The 27842-nt window shown below is 38.7% G+C and overlaps 6 protein-coding genes across 6 annotated transcripts; 2 read left to right on the top strand and 4 right to left on the bottom strand.

The window, feature by feature from the left end:
• Window positions 1-3: 3 nt before the first annotated feature.
• On the bottom strand, window positions 4-2194 carry P153DRAFT_333901 (tyrosinase; the record flags this gene model as incomplete). The annotated part of the gene is made up of 5 exons (XM_033665585.1): window positions 4-381; window positions 440-1151; window positions 1208-1503; window positions 1557-1948; window positions 2002-2194. 5 exons carry the CDS (start codon window positions 2192-2194, stop codon window positions 214-216), a joined length of 1761 nt encoding a protein of 586 aa, XP_033527419.1. The 3' UTR covers window positions 4-213.
• Window positions 2195-3652: 1458 nt separating this feature from the next.
• Window positions 3653-4807, bottom strand: P153DRAFT_283535 (uncharacterized protein; the record flags this gene model as incomplete). Its single annotated transcript, XM_033663269.1, has 1 exon — window positions 3653-4807. The coding sequence occupies one exon, from the start codon at window positions 4805-4807 to the stop codon at window positions 3653-3655; it is 1155 nt and encodes a 384-aa protein (XP_033527418.1).
• Window positions 4808-5267: 460 nt separating this feature from the next.
• On the bottom strand, window positions 5268-6426 carry P153DRAFT_178404 (uncharacterized protein). The gene is made up of 3 exons (XM_033662351.1): window positions 6135-6426; window positions 5571-5990; window positions 5268-5508 (listed from the first exon to the last, which is right to left on the bottom strand). The coding sequence occupies exons 1-3, from the start codon at window positions 6277-6279 to the stop codon at window positions 5321-5323; spliced, it is 753 nt and encodes a 250-aa protein (XP_033527417.1). The 5' UTR covers window positions 6280-6426; the 3' UTR covers window positions 5268-5320.
• Window positions 6427-18595: 12169 nt separating this feature from the next.
• On the top strand, window positions 18596-19521 carry P153DRAFT_382654 (uncharacterized protein; the record flags this gene model as incomplete). Its single annotated transcript, XM_033670167.1, has 3 exons — window positions 18596-18690; window positions 18741-18780; window positions 18841-19521. 3 exons carry the CDS (start codon window positions 18596-18598, stop codon window positions 19519-19521), a joined length of 816 nt encoding a protein of 271 aa, XP_033527416.1.
• A 2778-nt stretch (window positions 19522-22299) lies between these two features.
• P153DRAFT_178371 (uncharacterized protein) lies at window positions 22300-25831 on the top strand. Its single transcript, XM_033662350.1, has 7 exons — window positions 22300-22561; window positions 22612-22667; window positions 23005-24209; window positions 24259-24539; window positions 24590-24703; window positions 24753-24955; window positions 25004-25831. Exons 1-7 carry the CDS (start codon window positions 22395-22397, stop codon window positions 25789-25791), a joined length of 2814 nt encoding a protein of 937 aa, XP_033527415.1. The 5' UTR covers window positions 22300-22394; the 3' UTR covers window positions 25792-25831.
• Window positions 25832-25870: 39 nt separating this feature from the next.
• Window positions 25871-27420, bottom strand: P153DRAFT_333892 (FAD binding domain-containing protein; the record flags this gene model as incomplete). Its single annotated transcript, XM_033665584.1, has 3 exons — window positions 25871-26592; window positions 26659-27301; window positions 27358-27420. The coding sequence occupies 3 exons, from the start codon at window positions 27418-27420 to the stop codon at window positions 25871-25873; spliced, it is 1428 nt and encodes a 475-aa protein (XP_033527414.1).
• Between the last annotated feature and the right edge of the window lie 422 nt (window positions 27421-27842).

Below are 27842 nucleotides of genomic sequence, written 5' to 3'. Positions count from 1 at the left end.
CATCGGGACTCCAGGTCATGCAAGACGAATGAGTCATATCGGAACCACGGCACTTGTTTTGGGATCAGCGTCAGTGAGGATGGGTACATATATTCTTGCTATTCAAGTTGATACTTTGCTATTACGAGGACGTCTATACAGCATCTAGGTACGCGGGAACTGGAGGAACAGAAGAAAAAACGCTTAGGACAGGGTAAAACAAAGAATCTACAATCACGCCATAGCGCCGCCAGTCTTGCCAGCCGTAGCGTCAGCATGCACAGTAACCTTATCGCTATACTCGATGGGCATACTATGATCATCCGGGATACGCGCGCTTACACTAACGACCAGGACGGTCAGCGCCTCGAGATCCGACTGCAGAATCGCTGTCCCATTGCCCTAACATATCATGTCAGTAACGCATCCGTTGATACAAGGGAAACGACAAGCAACATACCGAGTACACCTTCCACACCAACCTGTCCCGCAGGTACGGCACAACATCCGTCGAGTTCAGACTCGCCAGCTTCCCCGCCGCAACCTGATCCAGCAGACTGGCCGTCAAACCTACGTTGCCTCTCAGTGTCTTTGCAAGAATAGGAGCGCGTTTCGCTTTCTTCTGCGTTTGGCGGATCTTTCGTTTCGACCTGTTGTGGTCCATGGGCATGAGTTTCGTCCACATGCCCACATCGACGACGGGATCCGACGAGTTATCCCCCGCGAGCGAAAAGCGCGCGACGAAAGTAGGCGGCAGGTCGAGCGCAGCGGCCTTCGTAGTGATGGTCCAGTCGGTGAAAGTAGTGTTCTTAGCGGACTGGGCGTGGATTCCAAGAGTTCCGACTCTATCGCTTTCGTCTGTTAGCATCGCCTTTACGCTTCCGCCGTAGAGCCGCGAGATGGTGGCTGTGATGGCTGCGCGGTACTCAGCGCTTGAGGCGTAGTTCCACGGCTGCGTCTCGGGATATGCGTAGCCGAAGATGGCGGTGTTACGGGCGTCGTTTGTTGTCCAGAAGCTGGTTGCGTTTCTGCGGAAAGGGAGGAGGGGCGTGGTTCCGTCTACGACAGTGTTGTCCTCGAGGAAGACGTTTCCTGAGTCGAAGATGTTTTGTGGTGTTAGATAGCGGGTGGGATCCTGCGCCTGGTACAGCGCAAACAGTCGGTCTACGTTTCTGTTGTGGACGTTAGTAGACCCCCTCAACGAAGGACTTGCAGATATACGACTTACGCGTGGTGCAACCAGAAGAGCGGCTCGTACGATGAGTAGTCCAAAGGCCACATATGCCCTTGCCCTCCGTTACTGTCAGAGTAGCCGCCACCGATAGTCCCATGGATCCAGCCATGAACTTCTTCAATCGCCTGTCCAAACGAATTGTACGTAGTCTCCCTGAAGGCCTTCTCGAGCCCATCTAGGAAAACACGTTGCAGATCTACAAAATCAGCCGCAAACATATAATTCCGTGACGGCGCAGACGGGTCATTTTCTGTCTGCGGCCATCGAACTGTTTCGTTCATCTGCGCCCACTACAAGAATTTGTCAGCCACAGCCCCCTACATACCAGTTCAAAACGACGTACCTTTGAATCAAAATCCCCAGGGACAAGAGGGTGGAATTTGTACGAATACAACGGGTTTCGTATGACTTTTGTGATGCGATCCATGTCGACTATTGTAATGGCGGGCGTCATGAAGAAATCTGGCACGGGGCCGCCTTTGTCTCCCAACCCCCAGTCCCAGTATGGGATGCGAAATGAGTTTGCAGCAGCGCTGTAGCGCTGTCTTTGGTCTGCTGGAGCTCCCAAGGCGATTCTCTGAATATGTTTGTACAGTTCTTGTTCGAACAGAGCGAGGTATGGGCGATGCCACCCAAAAAATAGGGAGTTGCCATGCGGACAGTAGCCAGCAGTGCCGACCTTGTGTGTTAGACCTGGCGCGTTTTCCCACACTTTGTAAGGCCTGCCATGCACACCTTGACAGTGAAGTTAGTCTTGGCTGTCCCAATCCATCAGACCCTTGACATACCAGCAATGCGGTAAAAAGATAGCGAATCATTCTGATTGGCCCGCTGAAGCGAATCCAGTCCACGCAGGTACAGATTCCATTGGTCTGGAAAGTTATCTTTCAAATCGCGAATATCGCGGCGAACTGGAACATTGCCTGCGGACGTATTAGTTCCACTGTGTCCTAATATACATGGCAAAAAGGTGGATACCATTCGCATCTCGCCACGCAATCCCTGAGACTATACCACCGGTACTAGACTGTCTCGGCCACAGTCCTTGCCCCTGGTTGGTGGGTGTGCAAGTTGCCCATGAAGCAAGAAGTATCGAAGTTACGCAACGGGTGAACCACGAATCGCGCATGGTGAATAACGTATGAATTCTGGTCAGAGTGGACGCTGCCCGAGATCTATATGCGGAGTACTGCGGGGTCAGTCATGTCATGTCGTGATGTGATGTTTGTTCAAGAGCGGTAACCAGGACGACAAAGTGGAGCTGTACCAGTAGGGAATATCCAATGTGCATTGACGGACGCCTAGAGTGAAAAGTCGCGACACCACTAAAGCTGCTTAGACTCGCTCGTGAAAGAAAAAAGACATGTGTCGATCTGCAATGTAGGCATGGCCCAGTCCATGCATTCTATATCTAGTATGGCTCTGACGCCCTGTGGCGACGCGGAACTAGAAATTCTGATTGCTAGTGGGACGTACCTGTTAGAAGTGTGTGTGGTTGCAAACGAGCGACAGAGTTATGAGCTGGTAAGGCTTGAGATATAAATAAAAGTAGATGATTTAGAAACGGGTGATTGATATGTGACGCGTGCGCTTCCTGAGCGAACGACCCCGACTGAAAGGTTAAAAGACTGTAACTGAAACAAACCAATGAACGTACTGTCAATAAAACCCAATTCGAGAAAAAAATGAAGTCAACGTTGAGATGGCGACACGTCGGTGAAGAGGTCTTGGATGCCAAACGCTGGCGTGGAGGGGATCGTGCTTTCCGAATTGTAGCTTTGTGCCTCCTTCCCTAATAGACGGTGAGTCGTCATGGAGGTACAGGAACACTCCCTGCGCTAGTCCGCTGAAGCTCTTGTGCGCATAACCCACTGTATAACCTTTGCGCCCTATAGGAACGGGTGTATCTTACCGAAAAAAGAAATACAGGGATTGCAGTCAATACCGCCTTCGCATAGAGGGTTTGCTGGGATCACATTAGACTCATGAACACTGAACACAAGACGACCTTCTAGAGAAAATGATTGTTCGTGACCAGTCCCATCCGAGTAAGTAGTGTTGCACGATGCGTGGAAAGACAGGCCTATTGCGTGGTACATCCTTGCATGCCAAAGCATGTTTGGCAATGAGTTATCAAGAAAATGACCAGGTTGGATCAATACGATGGTGTGGGACCAAAAGGTCGAGCTCAGATATTAGACGTGATGTCTTGTAGGTGAAAAGCTAGGGGGTGGAAGTGTATGAACCAAAAAAAGAAACCCTTAGCAACGTTACTCGCAACCGTGTCGCTAGCCGGCTTGATAAATTTGTACGCCCGTGCGACCCCAAAAAGGACCTCCGATATGATACCCGCCTCGGCAGTTCGTGATTCGTGCTATTCGTATCATCATTAACCTTGAGGGCTTCGCTTTCGATGTTGTTCGCGCCAATCCTCTACCTCTAAACGTCGTTGAAGCCAAGATACCTCTTCTCCAGGCCTTTGTCAGCGACAGCCCAACCCCAGGCACGTCCAGCCTCGCCGTGCCATAGCGCTGATGGATCATCCGATTTTTCGAGCATACCATCCTTCTCCATTGACTTGATCTCGTGGCCCGTGGTGTAAGTCATGAAGTGATCGAATTGTTTGCCTTCCAGGGCAAGTGCATTGCCCGTAATACCGTGGCACAAACAGGGCTCTTTAGTCAGAAGACCTCTCTCCCATATACAATCCCGGGCTTTGGCAATCACTTTGTCGATGCGGTCGTGGAGGCCAGGGAAGTATTTGCGGATCGGAAGGAGCGAGCCAACGACACCCGAGGCACCGTGACAGAATTGTACAAGTCGGTCGCGTCCCGGTGGAAGTGACGATGGGAAATTCCCGCTGTCGTACTGGTAGCTGAGAAGAGCTCCCAACTCGGCCTCGAGCTTTGGTGCCCAGGAGGGGTCGGTGAGGACAATTTGCATGATGATTCCTATCGCGCCATGTACGGCACCCACATAAGTCTTGCCGTGCCATTTCCAAGGACGAGGGCTTGCGACGATGTTCTCGATCACCTCATCAGCAGTGTCTTCGATAAGCTCTGTGATCTCTTTGTTGTTGGTGAAGGCACCGCGGACAAACCGAAGGAGGTATAAGTATCCGGCACGGCCATAGAGCCATTCATTTGAAGTTTCTGGCTCGAGCATGACTGCGGCATGATCGCAAAGTTCCCTGACAGTGTCCGGATCTTTCGCCGTCACGGCGTACAGGGCAAGGAGCGACATGATGTCGTTTGACACGCCGCATTTGCTTGGAGAGGGTGCCGGAAACTTCTTGATGTTTGCCTGTGCTTGCTCGAGGTAAGCAGCGGACCATGTGTTTAGAGGATAGTCTTCCAATTTCAGATCCGGGTACAGGTCGTGGAGAGAGTATAGGAGGAAGGCAACAGAGATAGGCCCATAGTAGAGGCCACCTCCAGGCGATATATGATGCGGAGGATGCTTCTTGATTAGTCGGTCAAGAGATGCTAGCAATTGCTTGTGAGGATCTCTTCGTGCCAGCGGAGCGTCGTTACGGAAATAGCGGGGTATCGACGGCTCCGCCTGCTCTGCGGGTGCTGATTTCCCCTCAGGCATGGTAGTCAAAACGTGCTGAACAGTTCCAAGTGGGCGGGAGTGTGTTGTAGAAGGGCTGGCAAAAGATAGAAGAAGGATAGAGTGTGAGATGTCCCGACTTCTCGAATATGACGTCAGCGGGGCAATGTTTCTAGGTCGTTCAGGTGGCGCCAGATCAGGATCACGTCGGAGCAGAGGAAATCGAGGAGAGGAAGCTCGCACAGGTGACAGTTGGCTTACAGCCGTTTAGAGAGTGGGTAAATCGAGTTCTGATTCGCGAGACGCTTGTTAGCGCGGCCCTAGGACATTCACATGTCACGAGACCAATCGAACTACTGCGTTCTTAGAACGAACACCTGTTTCGATATGGAACGTCAAGCATGTAATTGAGACAACATTTGTTGTTGTGTTAAGCTTTTTCTACATATAAAGTACCCATACCTAGGATATCAACAGCTAATGACGTTTGCGACTCTTTCAAAGGGCTTTTCCAAGTGCATACTGACCTTAAATTGGAACAAGGTACTCCGTCGGCTAAAGATGTATTGGAGTGATCGAATTAGCAGGAAGCTCTGCAATGTGTCGGATTGGTGATTCGCCCAATTCAGCTGCGGGAACAACCTCTCTGCTGTCAAGTTGCTGCGGCTGTGGTTGACTGGTACTAAAAATTGTCTTATGTTGTGGTTTTCTCTCTTCCTCCTCCTGCTGTGGTAATACACTGTCTACTACTCGTCAGTCAAGGCATATCTCGGATACGAAGTTTGGGTTCCTGTCTCACACTTACTGTGGAGTTGCTTCGACATGTCGCTGCCAACGTATGGAGAAGGGAATGTCGCTGCTCTGCGCATTTTCGTACGCTTCCTCCGCCGTAGACAAAAGAAAATCAACAACGCTGTGGCAATCAAAACGACGACGCCTACGACGGGACCAACGATTGCCGCTATAGGAATGGAATGTCCGTGTTGAGCGCGTGTATCAGGTTCCGGGGTGACTGTCGACGATTTGGACGTCTCTAACGGGTCATGGGTGATGGTGACAAATACTGTTTGCCCTGCAGATAACGAAGCGATGGTCTCCAATGGTGGTGCTGATGTTGTTACTGCGTCTTTTGTTCGAGATCCAGATGCCGACGAACTTGACATAGAATCTGGTCGTGAGAAGCTGCGAGTTGAAGGCACTGACAGTACAGGGTTTGCACTCAAAGCTTCCTAAAGTCAGGATCGGCAACGTAAATTCACGGTTGGTTCGAAACTAAAGACAGAGGGAGTTTCTGTTGGTCTCTTGCGTGTATCTGATTCCCAGCCATTCCACGAAGACAACCAGGGAGGAGAAGATTTGCCGTACTTACAGTTGTTAGGAGTACGATCTTTCTCCTTGGGACAGCCACCGTTCGGCATACACGGGTCTTCCAGACAACATCCACGAAACCCATTACTACAGCTGTAGAAGACTCCTCCGTTTGGACAATCGGTACTTCGTATTTCGGCGCGCATTGCGCGAGCTTGTTTCGGCGAGTGTTGGCTAATGGCCTGGTATCAAGGATGTGGAAGAAGAGAGCCAGATTGTGAGACATGATGGGAACGCTCTTGGGGACTTTTGTCTAACCGATTGCCATGACATCGTTGAGGCGCAATTTCCACATGAAGCGGGAGTGGTATACGCAAACAAAGCGTTTTCATGCAAGGGGTTAGCTTCTGCGTGGCTTTTGCCGTGATTCAAAACATTCTTCCAGATGCGGCGATGGAGCTAGACAAGTACCAGTCTGCCCGAGTGTCTATATACGGAAGACGGATTACTTGACTGACGTCGCAGTTGGTGTTGGTGTTGTGGTAGGATACTTAATGCTCTCAGTAGACAGCCATCGCGTTGGACTTCAGCCATACGATCGTGAACCACGAGCAGGTGCTTGTCCTCAGGCGGCTGATCTTGTTCCACGAGGAATGTCAATCTTCCCGAAACCAAGACTGGAAGAAACCAGACTGGCAACCGATGCATGCAAACTATCGCCTGAGAAGTGGTGCTTGGTTAATTCTTCCAACCCTAGCTGCAATTTCAGAGTCACGAGTGTTGAGCGGTTGTCATGGCAGGCAGCGTAGGCCAGATTAAAGAAGGCAAGGATCAGTGAATTGGGAGACAGAAGCAAATATGCAATTTACCTAAAAACATGATGTAGCTGCCATCGTTCCTGGAACCTCTGCCTCTAGTCGTTGCAACGACCAAGCGACCACCTGGACATCATACAGATGCAAGAACCACCCCACATCAAAAGGAAAGTCATCTACAATAACGACGCTCATTGTAGAACAGTGTTGTAGTCTGAGGTGGCGCGCATGGGGATCTGCACGTGCGTAACGCATAGACCATGCACGCATTTGTTATCTTATAAATCAGGCGCTCCCTAAATTACACGCTAACAAAACTCCTACAAACTCCTAAGCTAATTATAGTAGTAGTATAAAGTTAAACTTCTATACTAATAAAAGTATACTTATATAATATATAGTAAATATATTTATAAAGTATTTAAAAAAAAATAGTTTCTAGCTTAATATATCTTTAATTTAAATACTATTTTTTATTTAAATTACTATAACTATTATATAACTACTATAACTCTCTACTTTTAGTATATAATTAGATTAATATAAATATAAATCTTATTTACTTTATTTATATATATTAAAATAATACTATACCTAAAGGAGATATATATACTATTAAAAACTATATATTTTTAAGTCTATATATACCTACTTACTTAAAAAATAAGTAATATAATATTTTATAAAGTTCTATAAAGTTTTAAGAACTTTAAAGATATTTCTTAAATACATTTAAACTTTTTTAAAGTTATAAGCTAATATTATTATACTATAATAGATACTTACTTTAGTAATAGTTAAGCTTATATATAGTATATAGCTAAGCTTTTTTAAACTTTTTTAAATACTTTTAAACTTCTTTAAACTTCTATAAACTTTAAGTAAAAAAATATACTAAGTATAAAAAAAAAAAAAACTAAATATAAAAGTACTAATAAGTAAATAAAGTAGGGTTATACTTATATAGCTATAACTACTTATACTACTATAAAAGCTTATAATACTATACTATTATTAACTTATATTATTTATATTTTAGATATAAGTCTTACTAAATTACTTATAGTAATTAATAAAGCTTAAAAGTATAGTAATTACTAATTATAAAAAAAGGTAGTATAAGTATATTTATAGTATATACTTTCTTATAGATATACTACTATTTTAGTTTTATAAAATTAGTAAGTTTATATACTATAATAGCTTATCTTTAGTTTAAGTAATATACTTTTTATTACTTAAACTAGTTTTAGAAAGAGTTTTATATTCTATATATATTTTATCTTAATAAGTTTAATAACTCTTTAGTTAATACTATTAATAAAGCTAAAAAATAAGTAGTTAAAAGATATTAAATAACTTAATAGCTTATATTTATATTTAATTAATATAAAAATGCAAAGTATAAAAAAGGTATTACTAGCTTAAGTTATAAATAGTAAGTTTACCTATATTCTATTAAGTCTAAAGTAAGTATTAGGCTAGTTATTTTAAAATATACTTAAGTATATAAATCTTTAGGCTAAGATTAGTTTAGTTATAATAAATAAGTATTATTTTATTTTATAGTAAAAGAAGTTCTATATAGCCTTTATACTTTTAAAAGAACTATAGATAATACTTTACTAAAATATTACCTAGTTTAAATACTTTATAATACTTAATATAGTAGCTAAAGATAAAGTTTTAAGTATAGCTAAAATTTATAAAGTTAATAACTATATATACTAAACTAAGGTAATCTAGATATCTATTAACTAGCTTAATATTAGTTTATATATTATACTAATACCCTAAAAGAAGCTAGAATTATAAGATATACTATACTTTCTACTTAGTAATATAGTTTATAGTAAAGATATAATACTAGGCGTAATACTAAAAATAATTATATTTATTAATAGTTATATATTAATATAAGAAGTAGCTATATAAGTAATAGAAATTCTTTTTTAAATATTAACTAGTTTTTTAACTAACTTTTAGTATAGTATATCTCTATTAGTAGCTAAGTATAGTATTTTTAATATAGTCTAAGTATTTACTATAAATATATTTTAGTATAATTATAATATTATATATAAAGAGTTCTTAAAGCTATTATCTATAGTCTATATTATATCTATAATAATAAGCCTTAGTATAAGTATTAATATACCTAATATATTATATATTATTACTTAAAAGATTCTAATTACTAAAAGTTTTATAAATTTATAGTAATAGCTTAAGTATAGTAGCTATAGCCTATAATAGGCTAGGCCTAGTAGAACCTTAGTAAGTAAAGCCTTAGAGCTTAGTAGACCTTATAATAGGCTAGGCCTAGTAGAACCTTAGTAAGTAAAGCCTTAGAGCTTAGTAGGCCTAACTACTAATACCTACACTACTACCTATACTTTAGAAACTCTTAGTACGCTACTAGAAAAACTATAAGTAAAGAAAAACTAGTACTATAAATCTTTAGTAAATTTATCTAATTTATACTAGTAACTACTCTTAGAGTTAGCTCCTTATATTTAAATTTACTTATAAAAATACTTCTAGGTATTAGAAGTACCTTAGAAACTACTAGCAGTATATCTATTAAAAGAGATACTATAGTTACTAAGCTAAAAGTAAAAGCTTTACAGCTAGTAAAGATAGGCTTTATATAGAAAGTAATTAAAATACGCTTATAAACTATAGTAGAATAAAACCTAAATAAATAAAAAGTTTTATTAAAACTTTAGCTAGTTTTCTAAAGTCTTTAAAAGAATAAATAATAAATAATAAGGTTTATAAATATACTAATCTTAATAGCTAGCCTATTATTAGTAGTAGCTAGGAAATAACTAATTAAAGAATCTAATAAAGAGTCCTCCTTAAAAGAACTATATAATATACTATAGATACTAACCTAAGAGATTAACCTCTTTAAAAATAATATACTACTAGTACCTACTCTTTCTAAATAGTAAGTTTAATAATTAAAGAAAGAGGTACGTAGACTAAGAGTAGTCCTAGAACTAACTTTTTTTATAGTAACTATTAAGACCTATATAAAAAACTTTAAGATACTAGATTCTAACTACTTTAATAGTAACTAGAAGGACTATTAAAGGTTCTAAACCTAGATAAACTATAAGCTAGAATATAATATTAAAGAACTAGAATTAGGCCCTAAGTATATCTTTAACTAACTAAAGAGGCTAATAGCTAGTATTACTTTATTATAAATAAATTATAATAAGATAAGTACTATAGAAGGCTTATAAATATTTCTAAATAAATAATTTATAAATAACTTATATACTAAGAGAGCTAGGTAAAAACTCTAAACTTTTTAGTAGAAGAAGCTTTTCTTATAATACTTTAATATAGAATTTATAAGGCTAGCCTTTAAAGTAGAAAAGAAAAGTAATACTAATAACTTAAAAATAAGGTATCTTAGTACTTTATAGCTTAACCTATAAAATTAAATAATATCTATAAAAGTACTAAGTAACTAAACTATCTAGTTACTAATAACTTAAGTAGTTACTATTAAGAAAAATCTTTTTAAGGCTAAGATTAGGTCTACCTTCTTATATATAAAGTCTTTTTAGAATAACTTTATAGATTAGAAACTCTTAAAAGCTTACTTTAGTTAGGTAATTAAAGTAATAAGTAAAACTTAGAATAGAGCTAAATAAGCTTCTAAAAAAGAGTACTCTCTTTATAAAGAAAAAAACTTATATCTATATTATAAAAAATCTAAGTACTATACTAATAAGTACTTTCTAGTGCTAGCTAATTATTTAGCTTAAGCTACCTTTATAGTAACTTATAACCTAGAGGAGTCTTTAGATAAAGAAATAGTAAGTTTAGAAAACTAGAAACTTCTATATATAGATATAAGTAGAAGTATAAGAAACTAGATTAAAAAGAAGAATAGTTCTTATTATTTTAGTAAAACTAGCTAGATAAGAAACTATTAACTATCTATATAATTATAAATAATATAGCTATAGTATCTACTTTAATTAATACTAGCTACTTAACTTATTTAGTTATCTTTTCTAAGTTTATAAAAAATAATAATCTAAAGTATACTATAATTATATAAAGACTTATTATTAAAGTAGAAAGAAAGTCCTTTTAGATAAAAGTAGCTATCTAAATATAGATAGATATAGATAGCTATAAAGAAGAAATATAAGCTTATAAACTAGAAAAAAATAAAAAGTATAACTTTATCTTAAAAAAACTCTAGATAGATAGATACTAAGTAACGCTAGTACTAGTAAAGAAATCTATATTTATCTATAGTAGCTAGACTAAAATATAAAGCTAAGAAAGTAGAATACCTATAGAAGTCCTTAAAGCTATTAGTATATAGGTATATTTAGCCTAGGCTAAATAATTTTAAAAAAATAAATAGATCTAACTATATTCTACTTTTATAGTAAATATTAAAAAAGTACTAAAGAAAAAGAAAATAGTTAACTTTTAAAAAAAATTACTAAGCTATCTATAAAGTAAGTTTAAAACTTTCTTAAGAAAGAAGGCTAATAAGCTTATACTACTAAGAGAAGCTACTATTAACTACTTTATTAAAACTATAGAGAAAGATAGTAAGCTAGTAGAAATTTTATAAAGGCTACTATATAATATATTAATAAAAGAATTATTAGTATTATAAAAGAAACTTATATTATACCTAAACTATAGGTTTATTTAAGTAAGTAAATCTAGCGCTACTACTTCTATCTTATTTATAAAGAAACTTAAAGAAGAGCTATAATTCTACGTAGACTACTAAGCTTTAAATACTATTATATATAAAGATAAATATCTTCTTCTACTTATCTATAAGATACTATTTTAAATTACTAAAGTAAAATAGTTTATAAAAGTAAATATTATCTAAGCCTTCTACTAGATATACGTAGTAGAGGAGAATAAATAGAAAATAGCGTTTTATACCTAATTTAGGCTATATAAATAGCTAGTTACTTTATTTAGCCTTACTAACGCCTCTAGTATATTTTAATAATATATTAATTAAGTACTTTAGAAAGACTTTAATATATACTACTTAGCCTACGTAGATAATATACTTATCTACTTAAATAAATTATAGAAGAATTATAAGTACTAGGTTAAAATAATTATTTAGAAACTTAGAGTAGTAGGCTTATAACTAGATATTAATAAATATAACTTTAGTATTAAGAAGACTAAGTACCTAAGGTTTATAATAGAAGTAAGTAGTAGTATTTAAATAGACTTAAAGAAGATAGTAGTAATCTATACTTAGAAATAGCTACAAAGTATTAAAAGTATTTAAAGTTTTATAAGATTTACTAACTTTTACTAATAGTTTATTAAAGAATTCTTAGAAATTATTACTCTACTAATTAAACTTACTAGAAAAGAAGTAGTATTCTAATAAAAGAAACTTTAAGAAATAGTATTTTTTAAACTTAAAAGTACTTTTATTTCTAAACTAGTATTAGCTAACTTTAACCTAGACCTAGAAATAGTAATAGAATATAATGCCTTTAGGTAGGTAACTAGTAGGGTTTTTTTATAGTTTAGAAAAGATAGGTTATTTTATATAGTAGTATACTACTTAGTAAAGAATATAGTAGCTAAGGTAAACTATACTATATATAATAAAGAGCTGTTAGCTGTTATAAAGTATATTAATTAATAAAGTACTAAACTCTAGTAAGTTCTAAAGTTTATTATTATTATAGATTATAAGAACTTAAAGTATTTCTATATTATAAGGCTGCTATCTAAGAAGTATATATACTAGTTAAATATACTTAGCTAATTTAATTTAACCTTTATATACTACTTAAAGAAGGTTAATAGAAAAGCTAATATACTTTTTTAAAAAGAAGAAGATCTACTAATAAGCTAAAATAATAAGTATATAAAGATAAAAGAATTCTAGCTCTTATAGCTATATATAAAAAGCTAACTTTAACTTAAAGAAGAGAAAGAAGTAAGTATTTTATTCTACTACTAAATATAAAGTCTATAGCTTTAGAAACTTAATAATATACCTTTAGTAAATAATAACTTCTTACTAGAACCTAATAGTATACTTATAAAAATTACTATTAACTTTACTTTAGCTTATAATAGCTTAGAGAAGCTTAAGAGAATATAAGAAGTTATAGCTAAAAATAACTTAATATATAGAAGAGTAAAGAAGACTATAGAAATAGGTTAAAAAAAGTTCTCTCTAGACTTAAACTTAAAAGTCTTATTAGTAAAGTATACTATTAATAAAAAAGAGTTTCTATACTACTAAAGGCAAAAATAAGTACTAGATTTTAAAGAACTATATACTAAAAGTATCTTAGAAACTTATAAATTTCTAGCTATAAGCTATCTAGGCTATAAAAATACCTATATAATTCTAGCTTATAACTACTTCTTTTTAGAAATATTATCTATAATAAAGTAATTTATCTAAAACTATAATATATATAAAAGAACTAAGCCTTAGAGAAAACTAAAAAAGAAACTACTAAGACTACTTCTTCTTTTAAATAAAGTATAAAAAGAAATCTTAATAGACTTTATTATTAATTTACTTATAAGTAATAGGTACTAGCACCTTATAGTAGTTATAAATAAGTTAAGTAAAAATATAATACTTATTCTATTAAAAGACCTAGATACTTAAATAGTAATAAGAGCTTTTATAGAAAGAGTTATAGCTTACTATTAGCTCTTAGATACTATTATATCTAACTATAGTAGCTAGTTTATTAGAGATTTTTAGAAAACCTTTTATAAAAAATTAGGTATTACTTATTAGGTATCTACTAGCTACTATTTAAAAACTAATAGTATTACTAAAAAGATAAATAGTACTATAAAATCTTACTTATAGGCCTATATTAATTAGAAATAAAATAACTAGGTACTAATATATTTTACTACTTAAATTACTATTAAAGGAAGAAATATAGTATCTACTAGTATTAGCCTATTCTTTCTATAATATAGATATAATATAGATATAGTATAAGAAGATATAGAATAAGTAATCTAGTAATAATATTAAAGGCCTAATAATCTAGAAAGGTTAGCTAGAATACTTATTATAAAATTTATAGAAATACTAAATTATATATAAGTAAGAATAGTAGAAGCCTAATAACTCTAAGAAATCTAGGCTAACTACTATTAATAAGAAGTACTATAACTATAAGAAAGAAACTAAGTATAACTATAGTATAGTAAATACTTCTCTAATAGTAGGCTAAGTAAAAAACTAAACTAAAAAAATATAAAGTTTTAGGTAAAGAAAGTAATTTTTCTTTATACTATAAGATTAAATACTCTTTTTAGTATCTACCTAGTATTTTATATAAATAAGTTATAGCTATACTTTAAAAACTCTTTAGTAGAATAAGATACTAATAATTACTAACCTAAGAGTATATTAAAAAATATTAATAAAGAACTAGAAAACTACTAGAAAATTAAGAAAATTATAAGTAAAAAATAAAAATACTATAGTAGAAAATATAGAAAATAATACCTAGTTAAGTAAAAGAATTATACTATAACTTTATAGAAACTTATAAAAAACTTTAAAAAAGCTAAAGTACTAAATAGCTAGTTAGCCTTTTTAAAAGATAAATAAAATAAAATAGGTAAACTACTAAGAAAGTTTTATAAAAGTTTTTTTAATAAACTATAATAATACTAGAAGCTTTAGTAATAGTAAAGTATAGTAAAAAAGGTAGTAATTTTAGTAATAGTACTACTAGAAACTATAGGTAGTATACTAATAAGTACCTTTACTAGAGCTAAGAATATAGGTAGCTAAGAAAAAATAAAAAAATTAAAGGCTATAAAAAAATAGGTTAATAAAGATAAAATTAACTACTTATATATAGTAAAGAAAAGAAAGAAATAGTAAGAAGCTAACTAGCCTAAAGCTAGTAAATATTTAGAGTATTTATATTATAAATACTAAAGAACCTAAAAAAATACTAATAGAACTTATTTTTAATTAGTATTTATAGCTTAGAAACTATTTTTTTACTTATTAATATACTTATTAGGCTTACTATTACTAGTAGCCTTAAGTTCTTAGAAGATAGTATACTTAAAAATAATAAAGACTAAACCCTCTTATCTAAACTAAAAAAAATAATTAAAAAAGCTAATAGTAAAAGCTTAAAGGCTACTATTAAAAGAACTAAAAGCTAGAATACTAGTACTATAGCTATAAAGTAGTAAAGAATTAAACTTAGTAAGTAAGTAGCTTAATATTTAGAATTTAATAACTTTCTTAAAGGCCTAAGTAATAGAGTAGGTCTAATTATTAATAGTAAAAGCTTAAAAAACCTATAAATTAGCTAAAAAAATAGGTAAAAAATAAGGTTTTAGATACTAAAAAGAAGACTTACTAAGTTTATAAAGCTTTAGTTCTACTTTTAAATACTAGTATATATTAAGCCTAACTTATTAGTAATTTTATAAAGTAAACTTTTAGTAACTAAGTTAAAAGTATAATTATTCTAGTACTTCTTTTAGCTAGAAGTAAGCTTTTAAGCTTTATTCTAGGCCTCTTTTAAATTTTAAATAAAGTTCTTATTAATATTCTTAAGTAACTTAAAAAACTATAGGTTTATTTTAATAAGTAGTAAAAGCTTATAAATATAAATAATAGTAAGCTTAAGTTTATTAAGAATTTATAAAAATATTAGCTATAAATAAAAAAAAGAAAGTAATTCTAGTAAACTTATAATATAATAAGTAGAATTTACCTTAGTAAAGTAGTAATAGTAAGTAGCTTTACTTTTATTAAACTTATAAATTTTACTTTAAGTAGCTAGATATATTATATAGTTAATATAGTAAAAAGAGTTAAGCTTACTAATAAAAAAGATATTAACTATAAAAGTAAAGTAGTTAGTAAGCTATAAAGTAGATATCTATTTAAATAATATTAAAAAATAAGTAAGAAAATAGGTAAAACTTAAATAAGAAACTTATACTAGGTTTTTTACTAAATAAGTTAAATATAAATATAGAAGTAGTAGTAGAGAGCTTAGCTTTAGCTTTAGTAAAATTAGCTCTTTAAGTATTTATTTTAGCCTTCTTCCTTTTATACTAGGTAAGTATAAGAGTAGTAAAGGTAAACTACTTACTACTAGAAATAGTACTAGTATAAGTATTAACTATATTAATAAAGAAAAGTAAGAAAAGTAAGAGTATATATAAGTTAAAGCTAAAAATATATATATAGATATAGGTAAAGGTATTAGTAATAGGTTAATATATTATATTATAGTAAAGTTAAAATATAAGAATTTTTACTAAAGAAGGGCTTATATAATAGGCTAGGCCTAGTAAAACTTTAGTAAGTAAAGCCTTAAAGCTTAGTAGGCCTAACTACTAATACCTATACTACTACCTATACTTTAGAAACTCTTAGTATACTACTAAAAGAACTATAAGTAAAGAAAAACTAGTACTATAGATTCTTAGTAAATTTATTTAATTTATACTAGTAACTAGTCTTAGAGTTAGTCTCTTATAATAAGTACTATAGGTAGCTTATTCTATATACTAGTTTTTAAAAACTTATTAAAGAATACTATACTATATAAAAGCTATTACTTAAATAACTTTTACTACTTATATATAGTTTATTACCTTTAAATTTATTATAAGGTTAAATTAAAAAAAAGGTAATTAAGTAACTAGTTAATTAAGCTTTAATATATAGTATTTCTTTAAGTTTTTTTCTTTATATATTTTTTCTAACTTTAGCTTAAGTATAGCTTTAGTAAGTATTTTATACCTATTCTTATACTTATAGTATTACTAATAACTAACTATAATATTCTTTTTACTATAAAGCTTAACCTATACTTATATAAAGTTTACTAATATTAATCTAGTATATTATAAAGTACTTATTATATATTTTAGCTTTTTTTATTATAAAGAGTATAGTATATAGTTATAAGTATTTATTTCTTATTTATTACTATTTATTTTACTATTACTATTAATATTACTAGTATTACTAATATTATCTTTATTATTATAATTAGTATAGTAAGAGTTTTAACTATAAAGTAAGAAACTTAGTAAGTTATTATTATTATTAGATAAAAATAGAGAAAGTATAATAAAATGTAGGTTAAAAATTAGACTTAAAAGTTCTACTAGTACCTTTAGTAGTAGTTATAAAGTACTATAATTATTAGTACTAAACTTAAATAATATATTAAACCTTAGGCTTTTAAATAGTTATATCTTTAAATTAAAATAGTAATATTATAATAATAAAGTACTAGGTTAAAGATAAATAGAATTACTTTTAGTAATAAAATAAAGTACTACTAAACTATAAACTATTTTTTCTTAAATACTTTAGCTAAAATAGCTTTACTATTATTTTATTAGCTTAAAAGTTTATAGAAGTTTAAAAGAGTTAGAAAGAGATTTAGTAAGGCACTAGCCTTATACTAGGCTAGTTAAGACTTTAGGCAAGGGCTAAAATTTTAGCTAGACTAGGCTTCTAATTTATAAGATAACGCATTTGTATATAAAAACACCGATCCCACGCGAGGCACCAAAAAAAGACGGACAAAAACATACAACAGCGGGAATTCCCTTGTTGTCACCAACCAAGGTACTAATCCGCCGGTACGTTGCTTAAATAGGGCTGAGCGAACGGGAAGCCTTGTTTTCAACGTCCTATGGTCGTATGTGGAAGAACAGACCATGGAGCTTCCCTCTATTGCCATCACCGTTCTGCTCCCGATCCGCATGTAGACGAACATCTCAGCGGTAGAAGACAGGTTTTTGAGTACCAGAAATTCATAGTTGCGAAATGCCTTCGTCACCTCATTCCAGGCATAGCTTGTTTCCGACCATACCACGCATGTGCCAAAGAAGAGTTCGCACACCGATCCACCCAATTTGCTAGGAACAACCGACACTAAGCTTCTTAAAGCAGCATCACATAACAACAACGATCTATTAGGACTTTGAGAAAAACACTAGGTGCAACGAAGAATCTGCCGTTTCGTGTCATCACGCCTTAGCAGAGGACAGAGTGTGAGCGTGCGAGACTCCTTGGGTGCGAGGATATTCCATAAATCGCCGACGGACTTAGCCTCTAACTATCAAAGCTCTCCATAACACTACTATGGTTAGACGACGGATCAGCTAAAAAGATTTATTTACAATTCAGTATGGTCGTAGTTATTCATCAAGACTCTGGCTGCCACTTAAAAGAAAATCTTGAACAGTGATCCCCATGCGTGCAACCACTTTCGGAAGGCTGACTGAGCTACACCCTTGCAAGCACCGGTCAACGCGCAATAACGATACGTCCTTGATCCCAAGGCCACATCTGCAACCGCTACCAATAGTATGTGCAGGCTTAGTGAGGTGAGGGGTGCGTGCTGTTGGTGACCAAATCTCGAGGGATTATAAAAAGGCGGGCAATCGCCCATCAGGCTGTCCAGATCACTCACTCCCTGAACGAACCTACGCTGATATGCGAGCCTCGATAGCATCTTAGTCCAGCTTCGAGAGTGGTGACAATGACCGGAGTGAGCATATACTGGAGATCGATTTGGACAGCCTCGAATCTGCCCGGACTGTTCTTGCGGCAAGGCGGGCTACAACCTCCCATCTCCAAAGCGAAAATCCACCTGCGCGGTAGGACTTCGACATTGCTGCTTCTATGTTGTATCTTCCCAGCAATGGGCAGGATTCAAAGCTCCGGATAATCACCAAATCACCTGAGTCTGCCAACATCCAACATAAGGAGCGATGGCTGTGAGTGGCGTGGAATGATTGGTACCATTGAAATTGCTAAACATGATCAGACACTTCGCAACGGAGGCCATCTATTTTGAGGATTTTGAGGTAATTTGCCTCAGTTAGTTACATAACATGTGTAAATGTGGACTTACCAAAGGTCGTCAGAGACTCGCCCTCAACCTCACATTTGAACACCATGCCGACTGGGTTCCGGTTGTTATGTACTTGCTAGATGACATCAAAGATAACCATGAATGTTCTCCGGCCTACGGAAGTTACATTCGGCCAGGAACTGTCGTCAGATGCGATGGAACTGAACGACACCACCGCGACAAGCCCGACGTGTCTGCTACATTTATCTCCTTTCCCTTCTTTGACGTTGGTGAAGGAAAACCGCTTGACGTGCCCATAGAAGACTCACTTCATTTGATCAGAAGTCTGTTCCAACAGTTCTATCCACAGGAACTTACTTATGACCGAGATGATGATCAACAGTTCCGAAGATTCAGGCAAGCCAAGCCTTGCCAGTACTTGCGTACACCTCAGCTTTGGATACTGGCGTTGAACTCTACAACAATCATCACATGTGGACCGACATCCTTTGCACATATGTTTGGGGACTTCGTCGAGATAATCGCAGAGAACAGTCTTCTAACCACGGGTCCAAGTCTAATCTATGTAACCGACTTCTACAAGCGTGTTACCCATCTGCCCTCAGATCAGTGCAGGTCGTTTCTCGCACTTAGACAGAGTATCCAAGAGAAATGTTTCTCGAAGACCAACGACCATATCGACAACTGTCTTTTATACTTGGGCGAGAGTAAAGCTGAGCTTGACCCTGGATAATGGCCAGGACTTCCGAAGAACTCAAGCACCGCACTTATGTATATACGAATCAGTCGCAAAGGATCAATCACGCCTGATTCCGAGGATACAGGTACAAATCCGTTGCGGATTGGAGCACCCGATATGCCGGGGATGATTGAATATGCAGACCTTAGCTCAGATGACGAATCCCACAAGGGTAAGCGGATGGTGCTTGTTTCTGGCAGATCCCGGTAAGTACTGGTCTTACCTCGACTATTTGCAACATCGCCAACACCTAACTTGAATAGATTCAAAGACCTCGCAAAGATAGATGACCCTCGAGAGACATCGGGACATCTCAGTGCAATGAAAAGACACCTTGAAGACCAAGGATATGTGGTCAATGAGGAACAATCATTGATCAATCACAATCCCTATCTCTCCCGCGAGGAGAAGCCGAAAATATTCAGACGTCCAACGATAGCGGAAGCCGAAACAATGATGACCTTGAACAGCGACGATTCGTCCGTAGATCCAGGGTATGATTCCGAACAATCCACAAAAGACCATCGCGAAGTAAATACCAGGAAGGTGAATGACGAACCAACCACATCCATGCCCAAATATGGGCGTTTCCAGTATGTAGATTCAGAAGAGGAGTGGGAAAGTGAAGTCATGTCAGGCAGCCCAAGTATGCGATCCATCGACTTAAGCCACGAAGATGACACAGTTGCTGGAGCCATACCTTCGAGTCCAGATATGTCCAACGATAGATCTGTTGATCCTCCTCGTCTACCAACAGTTGCCCCAGTTGATCGTTCGCGAGAGAGTTTAAGCAACTCCCCAATGCTTAGTAAAGAATCCAGATCCAGTACCAGATTGAGGTCAAAGCCCGAATACAACCCAATCTACAGTTCCGAGGCTGCCTCTGTTGAGAACTTACCTTGGAAGTCTGAATCAAAAAATATCGCAGTCAGATAGTCAAAACTGCCAGAAGTCTCAGATCAGTCTGGATTTATGGACAGAGTAGAAGAGCCGCCCAAGAGTCTGGACGGGTTAGACCTGAAGCAAGTCATCAGACAGGAGATCACTGCTGCCCTGAAGCGCAATGCCGACGAACTTGAAAGTGAGTATCAGAAACGGCATCAGCAAGAGACGCATGCCAAACTCGCGAAATATGGCTACCGAGAGAGTCAAATCGCAGCAATACTAGACCCAGAAAGCTCAGGGATACTGCAAGAACAGCCAGTCATAACACCTCTGATCCCACCGCGCCTTGTCCGACAACCATCGTACGCGAAGACAAGTGATGAACGTCTCGATGTTGAAATTCTTCGCTATTATGCACGTCAACCTCGTGACAACGGAAAAAAGGGCATGGCAAGAACATTTTAGTATCATCGTATCGATATCCTCCGCAACAAAGTCGTACTCGTGCGAGAGCATCATTCGAGGGTTCTACCTCTATCGCTTCTGAAGACACAAACAGTTCGGTGAGTATCTGGAATATTAGCATCAATGATGTAGAGACTCTACGGCGAGAACCGTCGCCAGACCATGTGACAAAGCGGATTGGATCGGATCTACTAGTACCACCTTTTCTCGCATGGCCTACCACATTCACAGAACTTGACAAAGATGGGCACACCAAAACGAAGGACAAGATTGTATCGGGATCCGAAGTGGACGCAACTTTTAGGATCCAGCTCACGCTTCTTGCTATTAAGGGACGGATATACAAATCACAGAAAGATCGGAGAAATAGGTCGTCGTCATCTGCTCTGCTCATACATAAAGCAAGTACTGCAACTGTGAAGATTTTGAAGCATTGGATCCCCAAAAAGTTGATGCATGAGGCACATCTTGAGCCGATTTCCACGATGAAGACTGGAGATGAACAGCGGCTTAGTAGTTTCTATAAGGAGTTCGCATTCATGCATTTAGCCGTCCAGAACAATGACGTGGACACGGGCACTAAGCTTGTGGTACCACAAGAAGCGCCCCCAAGCCTCAGCCTTAAGTTAATAGCAGCAATACATCTGTTGACAAAGGGCTAGCATGTATTACTTACTCCATTTTAGACACATGATCTATGCTGCTTGTGTTGTGTAGAGGGTGTCTAGGTTTTGGCCTTCAATATTGAAGGTGAAGATTGTGACGCCTCTTACTGGGCTTCCGACATCAGAAAATTAATCGCGAAGGCCTCAAAGCACCATCATTATTGATCGAGATAGGGAAACTCGGGGTCCATCCTTATCGTGAATTATGGTGAAGTCAGTCGTGACTAACGCTCGAGCCATTCGTGTGTCGAGCATCGTTCGGCACAACATCCCTGCGGGCGCCCTCGGTAAACTGTAAAAACGGGAAGTAAGTTGCGTTCTCTGTGGCTCCCATAAGCCGCAAAACTACACATCTAAGATTCGTTAATGCCCATGTGAGGCGTATACTGCTAGAAGTTTAATACAAGATCCCTACACTAAACTTAGTTGTAGTTGTCAAGATGTTGCATGATTTCGCTGCCCCTTGATCCCTGGTATTTCGATTAACCGAGAAGCGCCACAGAGATGAGCATTCATGCCCTGCATACCGATTGTGGCAAGCCGCTGCGCTCACCCGCATTGAACCTTTACTCGTCACCCCACTCTTGAAGTTGTTAGGTAAAAACAGCGATGGCCGTAGCAGCCCGCTAACACGCGTAACTACGCGCAACCCCGCTTTTTGAGGATGTTGAGTCTGTTTCAAGGCTGGACCATGATAGCGAATGTGACCACGATAAGATCGCAGCTTTCGGATCGGCAAGATGTATACATCCGATGGCTCATCTTGTACCCCTCAAACCCCCATCATACACCTGAACGCACCCCCAACCTTCAGTTGAAATCCCAACATCAATATTTTGGACCGTTCACGCTATGGATCCTATCATGTCCGATCAGGCGAATCCGATGACGAGAGGAAGAAAGAGAAGGGAGGTACTGGCAAAGGATAAGGGGAAAATATTTGTTTGTTCGGACGCCGGATGCGGACGCAGTTTCACAAGGGCAGAGCATCTACAAAGACATTTGTTAAACCACTCCGAGTAGGTCTCCTAGCTTCCTTCGTCGTTAGTTTCACTGCTAACATTCAAAGTGGAGAGTATACATGTGGTCGATGCAGGGCTCATTTCAAGCGAAGAGATCTTCTCGGTAAGGCATACATTTCTTCGTTAAATGAAAGATATGTTCGAGGCAGTTGTACGCTATACATGTTGATATTCCATCAATCACGTTCTCATGTTGTAAACTTCACTATTCGTAATGATTTTCTTAACTTCTGTTTGGAGTAGCACATCGCAACTCCAGACACATCTTGAGGCAATACAAGGCAGCATCAAAAGTTCCAGGTCACATTGATCCAGTAAGGCTAGCTTCTACATAGTACGAGGCGTAGAACTATGCTAGAAAAGATCTCCCATATATTGCATCACGGGCAGAGGTTGAGTGGTGAGAGTGTATGAAACCTCGTCGCTAATAAAACATGTAGAAAGACACATTTTCCGTCATCAACAGAAGGACGGAGAGGCTGGTGCCGAAGGCTGCGGTATCCTTAACACACGAAAACGCATGTGGAAGGACAGTACCGGCAGGATAGTCACAAAGAAGCCGGCTCTATCAAAGCAGGACCAAGATTCTCAGCCTATTCCGCCACCACAGGACATCAATCTGCTTCAGTCATTACCCGACTTCATACCTCTCTCATACCACAATGAAGACGCTCCTATATCACCACCTATCTCGAACAATCCGTCTCTCAGGAACCCTTTGGAAGATTTTGACCCAAGCCTCGAATCAGGATTTCCTCCAATTGCTCTCGATCCAAGGGTACTCACGGCATCTGGCTCGTACTCACCCATCGACCAGCAATTTTGGTCTTCCAGCTTGTCACAGCCTGAGCCAGATCCCGTCTTTCCAGTGACATTCGACGATGCTCCCCTCGACGAAATCTTTAACCCAGACACGGCCAGCTCATTTAACAACCCATTCACTACAATGAGCAACTACAATTGGTTGTTTGACATGAACTTGGCACAAGTCGACCAGATTATGCAGGAGCCATTCCCCACGCTCTCCTTGAACACCCATACCGTGCCACATACAAGCCATAGATTTGACCTCCAGCTTGACCACATGAACGTCGACAGGTCTCTGTCGACGGCTAGTCAGTATGACTCGATACAATCACAGCATACTGACTCCCCACAACATCAGCTGTCATCTGCACTGTCCATAACACCGCCTCCCAGCAAACATAAGACCACATCGATTCGGAACAGTCCGGTTCAGCTACTATCTCAGTCTACCACTACCCAGAGATCACTCGGGGTTGTATCCCAGCCCCTTCAAGATGATTCAGTGATTGACATCGAACATCCCATGTCGATGTTGTACCCGTCACGGAGCTTGCCGGTCATAGATGAACTTGCTCGAGCGCAGATCCTTGACCTTATCGACATTACGCAACCCACCATGGTTGATGGCAAGAGCACACTGTTCATCACCCGAGATCACCCTTTGCTCTCACTGTCGTGTCTGCAAACATATTGTGACTTATACTTTACACGCTTCAACACCGTGTACCCACTCATCCACATGTCCACCTTTGACCCCTCAGAGGCGGATACATTGCTTCTCATATCGGTGTTACTTCTCGGGGCAACTTATGGGGACAAAGAAACACATAAACTTGCGGTACGCCATTATCTCAAGAAAACAGTAACGTATGCAGCTGACCAAGTAGGTGTGCGTCCACGACGTCCTTCGACCACAAATCTTTGCCAATGCGGGCTTCTCTTCTAAGCCAGATCTATGGGTGCTCCAGACAATATTACTTGTCGAATGCTTTGGCAAGAGCAGAGCAGGACAAAAACAACACGACATGTCTCATCTATTTCACGGTCTACTGATCAATCTCATTCGTCGAAGCGACTGCCAGAGCGTTCGCCCACCAACTTTGGAGGATGCCACCGAAGATCTTGAGGATGATTGGCAGACATGGTGCAATGCTGAACAGAAGAAGAGGTATGTCAATGATGCGTCCATGCAAGCTGACGACTGCTGAACATGGCCAGACTCGCCTTCCTGTGTTTCATGTGGGATACGCAACATGCGGTTCTCTTTTGCCAATCTCTTTGTATGTCGGCGTTCGAACTCCGTTCCGACCTGCCGTGTGATCAATCGCTTTGGTGCATACACCCTCAACTCCCTCATAGAACCCATTCTAACCGACCCCAGGGAGGCAGATACAGCCGAGGCATGGCATCACTTACGCAGAAAGCAACCCAATACTCCTCTCTTCTTGACATGCCTGAAGATGTACCTCCACCCGGAAGCCGCGAGATTGCCCAAAATCATGAATGTGTTCTCCCGCTCGCTGCTTTTGCATGGTCTGATGTCTGTCGCCTGGGATATGCAGCGGCGAGACCAAACGTCTCTTGGTACGTGAAGAATGCATTTCTTCGGCATCTGAGACTGACAAATGACAGGCGTAATTGATACCAACCCTCTCGGAAACTGGCAAGCTCGCCTCGCAACTTCCTACACAGCCTGGCACAAGGATTTCGAAACTTTTTGCACGCAGTATACATGCCGCCTCCCTTCACCGGACCACTACCTCGCCAAAGAATTCCACGTTCTCCGTGCAGCTACACTCGCTCTCTATCACTCCGCACATATTCTTCTTCATACTCCGTTCCTAGACCTGCAAATTTACGCAGGTGCGCGCCACATCCTCGGGCGCCCGGTGGCTCGCCATGACTATGCACGTTCCCAGCGCATAGTGAAGAAGTGGGTAGTAGACAACCTTCCGGAAGCAGGTAAAGCAATCTGGCACGCAGCCGCTCTTGTAAACCAAGGAGTCAAAGTCTTAGATGATGGACTCGAATCTACGGATGTTGGCGGTGGACGCCTTTGGCATCATCCGTGGGCCGTGTATTTAGGCACTGTAGTTGTCTGGGGTGTGTGGCATGCGCGCCCTGTATCACGAGACCCGGAAAACGTTCAGGACGACGATGAAATTATATGGGACCCACACGCTGATATGAAGACGCTACTTGATGCAATCTCGAAGAGCGAGCCAGGGAGGTTGCTAGAAGTTGGGTACACAGGAGGTGTTGCAGGAGGGATGGAGAAGAAGGGGATAAATGGGATGACTGCAGTAGTCAGCAAGTGCCTGAGCAAAGTCAGGTGGGCGGTGGTACATGATGGGATGATGGTACTTAGGGGTTTGGTGCAGTGGCGGTTGATCGGGGGTGGAGGTATTGGCGGGATGTAAGGCATGAATGCAGCATTATTGTTTAAGACAATCAGATATCAATGGTATGCCCGTCGAGAATATGACCTCCTTAAGTGCCCTACAATACTGCTCGCACTTCTTCGACGCCCTTCCCCATCATCCCTGTCGTCTCCGAATCCACCTCGTTCCACCTTCTCTCAACATCATCCTCGCAAACATACGTCAACAGCCAACTCCCTACACCGCCCCACCTCCACGCCAACGGATCCGCTTCAAAGTCCAATCCTTTCGCCTTATATTCCCTCCTTCCAACCTTGCCCTTACCATTGAATTGTGCAAATTCAGCAAGCAAACGATCGCGCTCCTGCTGTTCTGGCCCGTCGTGGACGTGGTACAGATATTGTTGTCTATTCCCGCGGGACACGACGCGTTCTGTGCGTTCGCGACGACAACGCTCGTACACCTCTAATGCTTTCTTTTTCTCAGCCGTAGATTTGCTTTTCAGCCTGGCTAGACACAGGCCCAGTACGTGCCCGTCTTCTAGTGACATTCCAGCACCGGATGCGAGGTAAGGGAGTGTGGAGTGGACAGCGTCGCCGAGCATGGTAAAGGCGCCGGATTCGTGGGTCCAGGTTGGATCTAGGCCAGGTCGGATCATAAGGCGCCATTTGGAGACTGACTCGCAGAGAGCTAGGAGTTTGGGGATGCGCGGGTCCCAGTCTTTGTAGAGGGCTCTCATCTCTATAACGTTTCCAGCGAGAGTATTGGCGCCTGCGGGCATATTATCGGGTACTAGTAATACCAGATTGAAAAGCTTGCCACCACGGAGAACATAATTCACTGTCACTCGTCAGCATCTGGTATTCGTCATCTCAAAGATGAAGTAACGAGGGAGGGTAAGCATACCAGCATGAGCATCCGGCCCAATCCAATAATTGACCTGCGGATCCTCCACAAAGCTCCTCAAGTCATCATCTTTCATCATATCCTCTGTATTCAACAACAATCTATACGCCAAATCCCCTGTCAAAACAGGCGGATCTTCCCTGCCAAGAAGAATCTCGCGACACTTGGAATTAATCCCATCAGCCCCAACCACCAGATCCGCCTCATACCTTTTCCCCCTCTCACAGACCGCTGTAGCACCCCTACCATCCTCTTCACAAACAATATCCACAACTCGCGTATTCGTCAGCAATGTAGCCCCCAACTCACACGCCCGTCCAACCAAAACTGAGTGGAGGTTGGCTCTATGGAAATCGAAAAAAGGCGTCCCAAGCTCTCTTTCATACTCATGAAAATCCATGTCGGATATCTTCTCGCCCTTCCACCCAATCATATTGCATAACCGCGGTGAAGTGGCATGCTTGCTGAGCTCTTCCTCCAGACCCCAGGAGATTAGTACGCGCGTCGAGTTTGGTAGACATTGGATGCCGGCGCCAATTTCGCCGATTTCACTCGCACCTTCGAGGATGGTGCAGCTATGGCCCGCAAGTAAGATGGAGATAGCTGCGCCCAAGCCACCGAGGCCGGCGCCAACAATAATGACCTGGGAGTGTTAGATTATGTTGTTCGCTGCTTGTTTGGGGGGTGAGGAATGCGTACGTGGATCTTGCTTGACGCGTCTCTGTGCTGTTGAGGGATGACTTGAGGTTTGCTGGGCGCCATGATGTCACTGAGATAAGTATGAATGAAGATCAGTAGCAAATAGCGAAATGAGAAGCAAGTTAAACAATGATTATTGTCAGCTAGTAAATGTATAAAGTCAGGTTGAAGAGTGTTCGTTATCCATGCCTACGTATCGCATCTAACACGCGTGACTTCGTGATACGTAGATCGGCTCTAGCATTACTTATCGACGCATGGAGGCGTTCTTGGGATCGCCCATGTTGTTACAGGTAAGATGGGGGCTGTTAGGAATAGCGTGTATGGCGGACTGGATGTGTGTAAGACGCAAAAGTGGGGGATGGTCCTACGTGGTTTCGATTGGGTCGGGGAAGTGACTACCCAGCTTTGGTAAGTACAGAGACAGACTACATATCAAAACTGGAGCATAAAATGCAGGAGTGGCACGCTAGTTTGGAAGTGCA

Source organism: Dothidotthia symphoricarpi, assembly GCF_010015815.1.
Source record: "Dothidotthia symphoricarpi CBS 119687 unplaced genomic scaffold P153scaffold_4, whole genome shotgun sequence".
In the NCBI taxonomy this organism is placed as follows: Eukaryota; Fungi; Ascomycota; class Dothideomycetes; order Pleosporales; family Dothidotthiaceae; genus Dothidotthia; species Dothidotthia symphoricarpi.
This window is presented reverse-complemented; position numbering and strand designations above follow the sequence as displayed.

Coding starts and splice junctions, on each gene's coding strand:
- P153DRAFT_178371 (XM_033662350.1), top strand. CDS start 22,395: ATGGATCCTATCATGTCCGATCAGGCGAATCCGATGACGAGAGGAAGA. Junction 24,704..24,752: donor CCGTGTGATCAATCGCTTTG/GTGCATACACCC, acceptor AACCGACCCCAG/GGAGGCAGATACAGCCGAGG. Junction 24,956..25,003: donor GCGAGACCAAACGTCTCTTG/GTACGTGAAGAA, acceptor GACAAATGACAG/GCGTAATTGATACCAACCCT.
- P153DRAFT_178404 (XM_033662351.1), bottom strand. CDS start 6,279: ATGCGCGCCGAAATACGAAGTACCGATTGTCCAAACGGAGGAGTCTTC. Junction 5,991..6,134: donor AGATCGTACTCCTAACAACT/GTAAGTACGGCA, acceptor GACTTTAGGAAG/CTTTGAGTGCAAACCCTGTA. Junction 5,509..5,570: donor CATGTCGAAGCAACTCCACA/GTAAGTGTGAGA, acceptor GACGAGTAGTAG/ACAGTGTATTACCACAGCAG.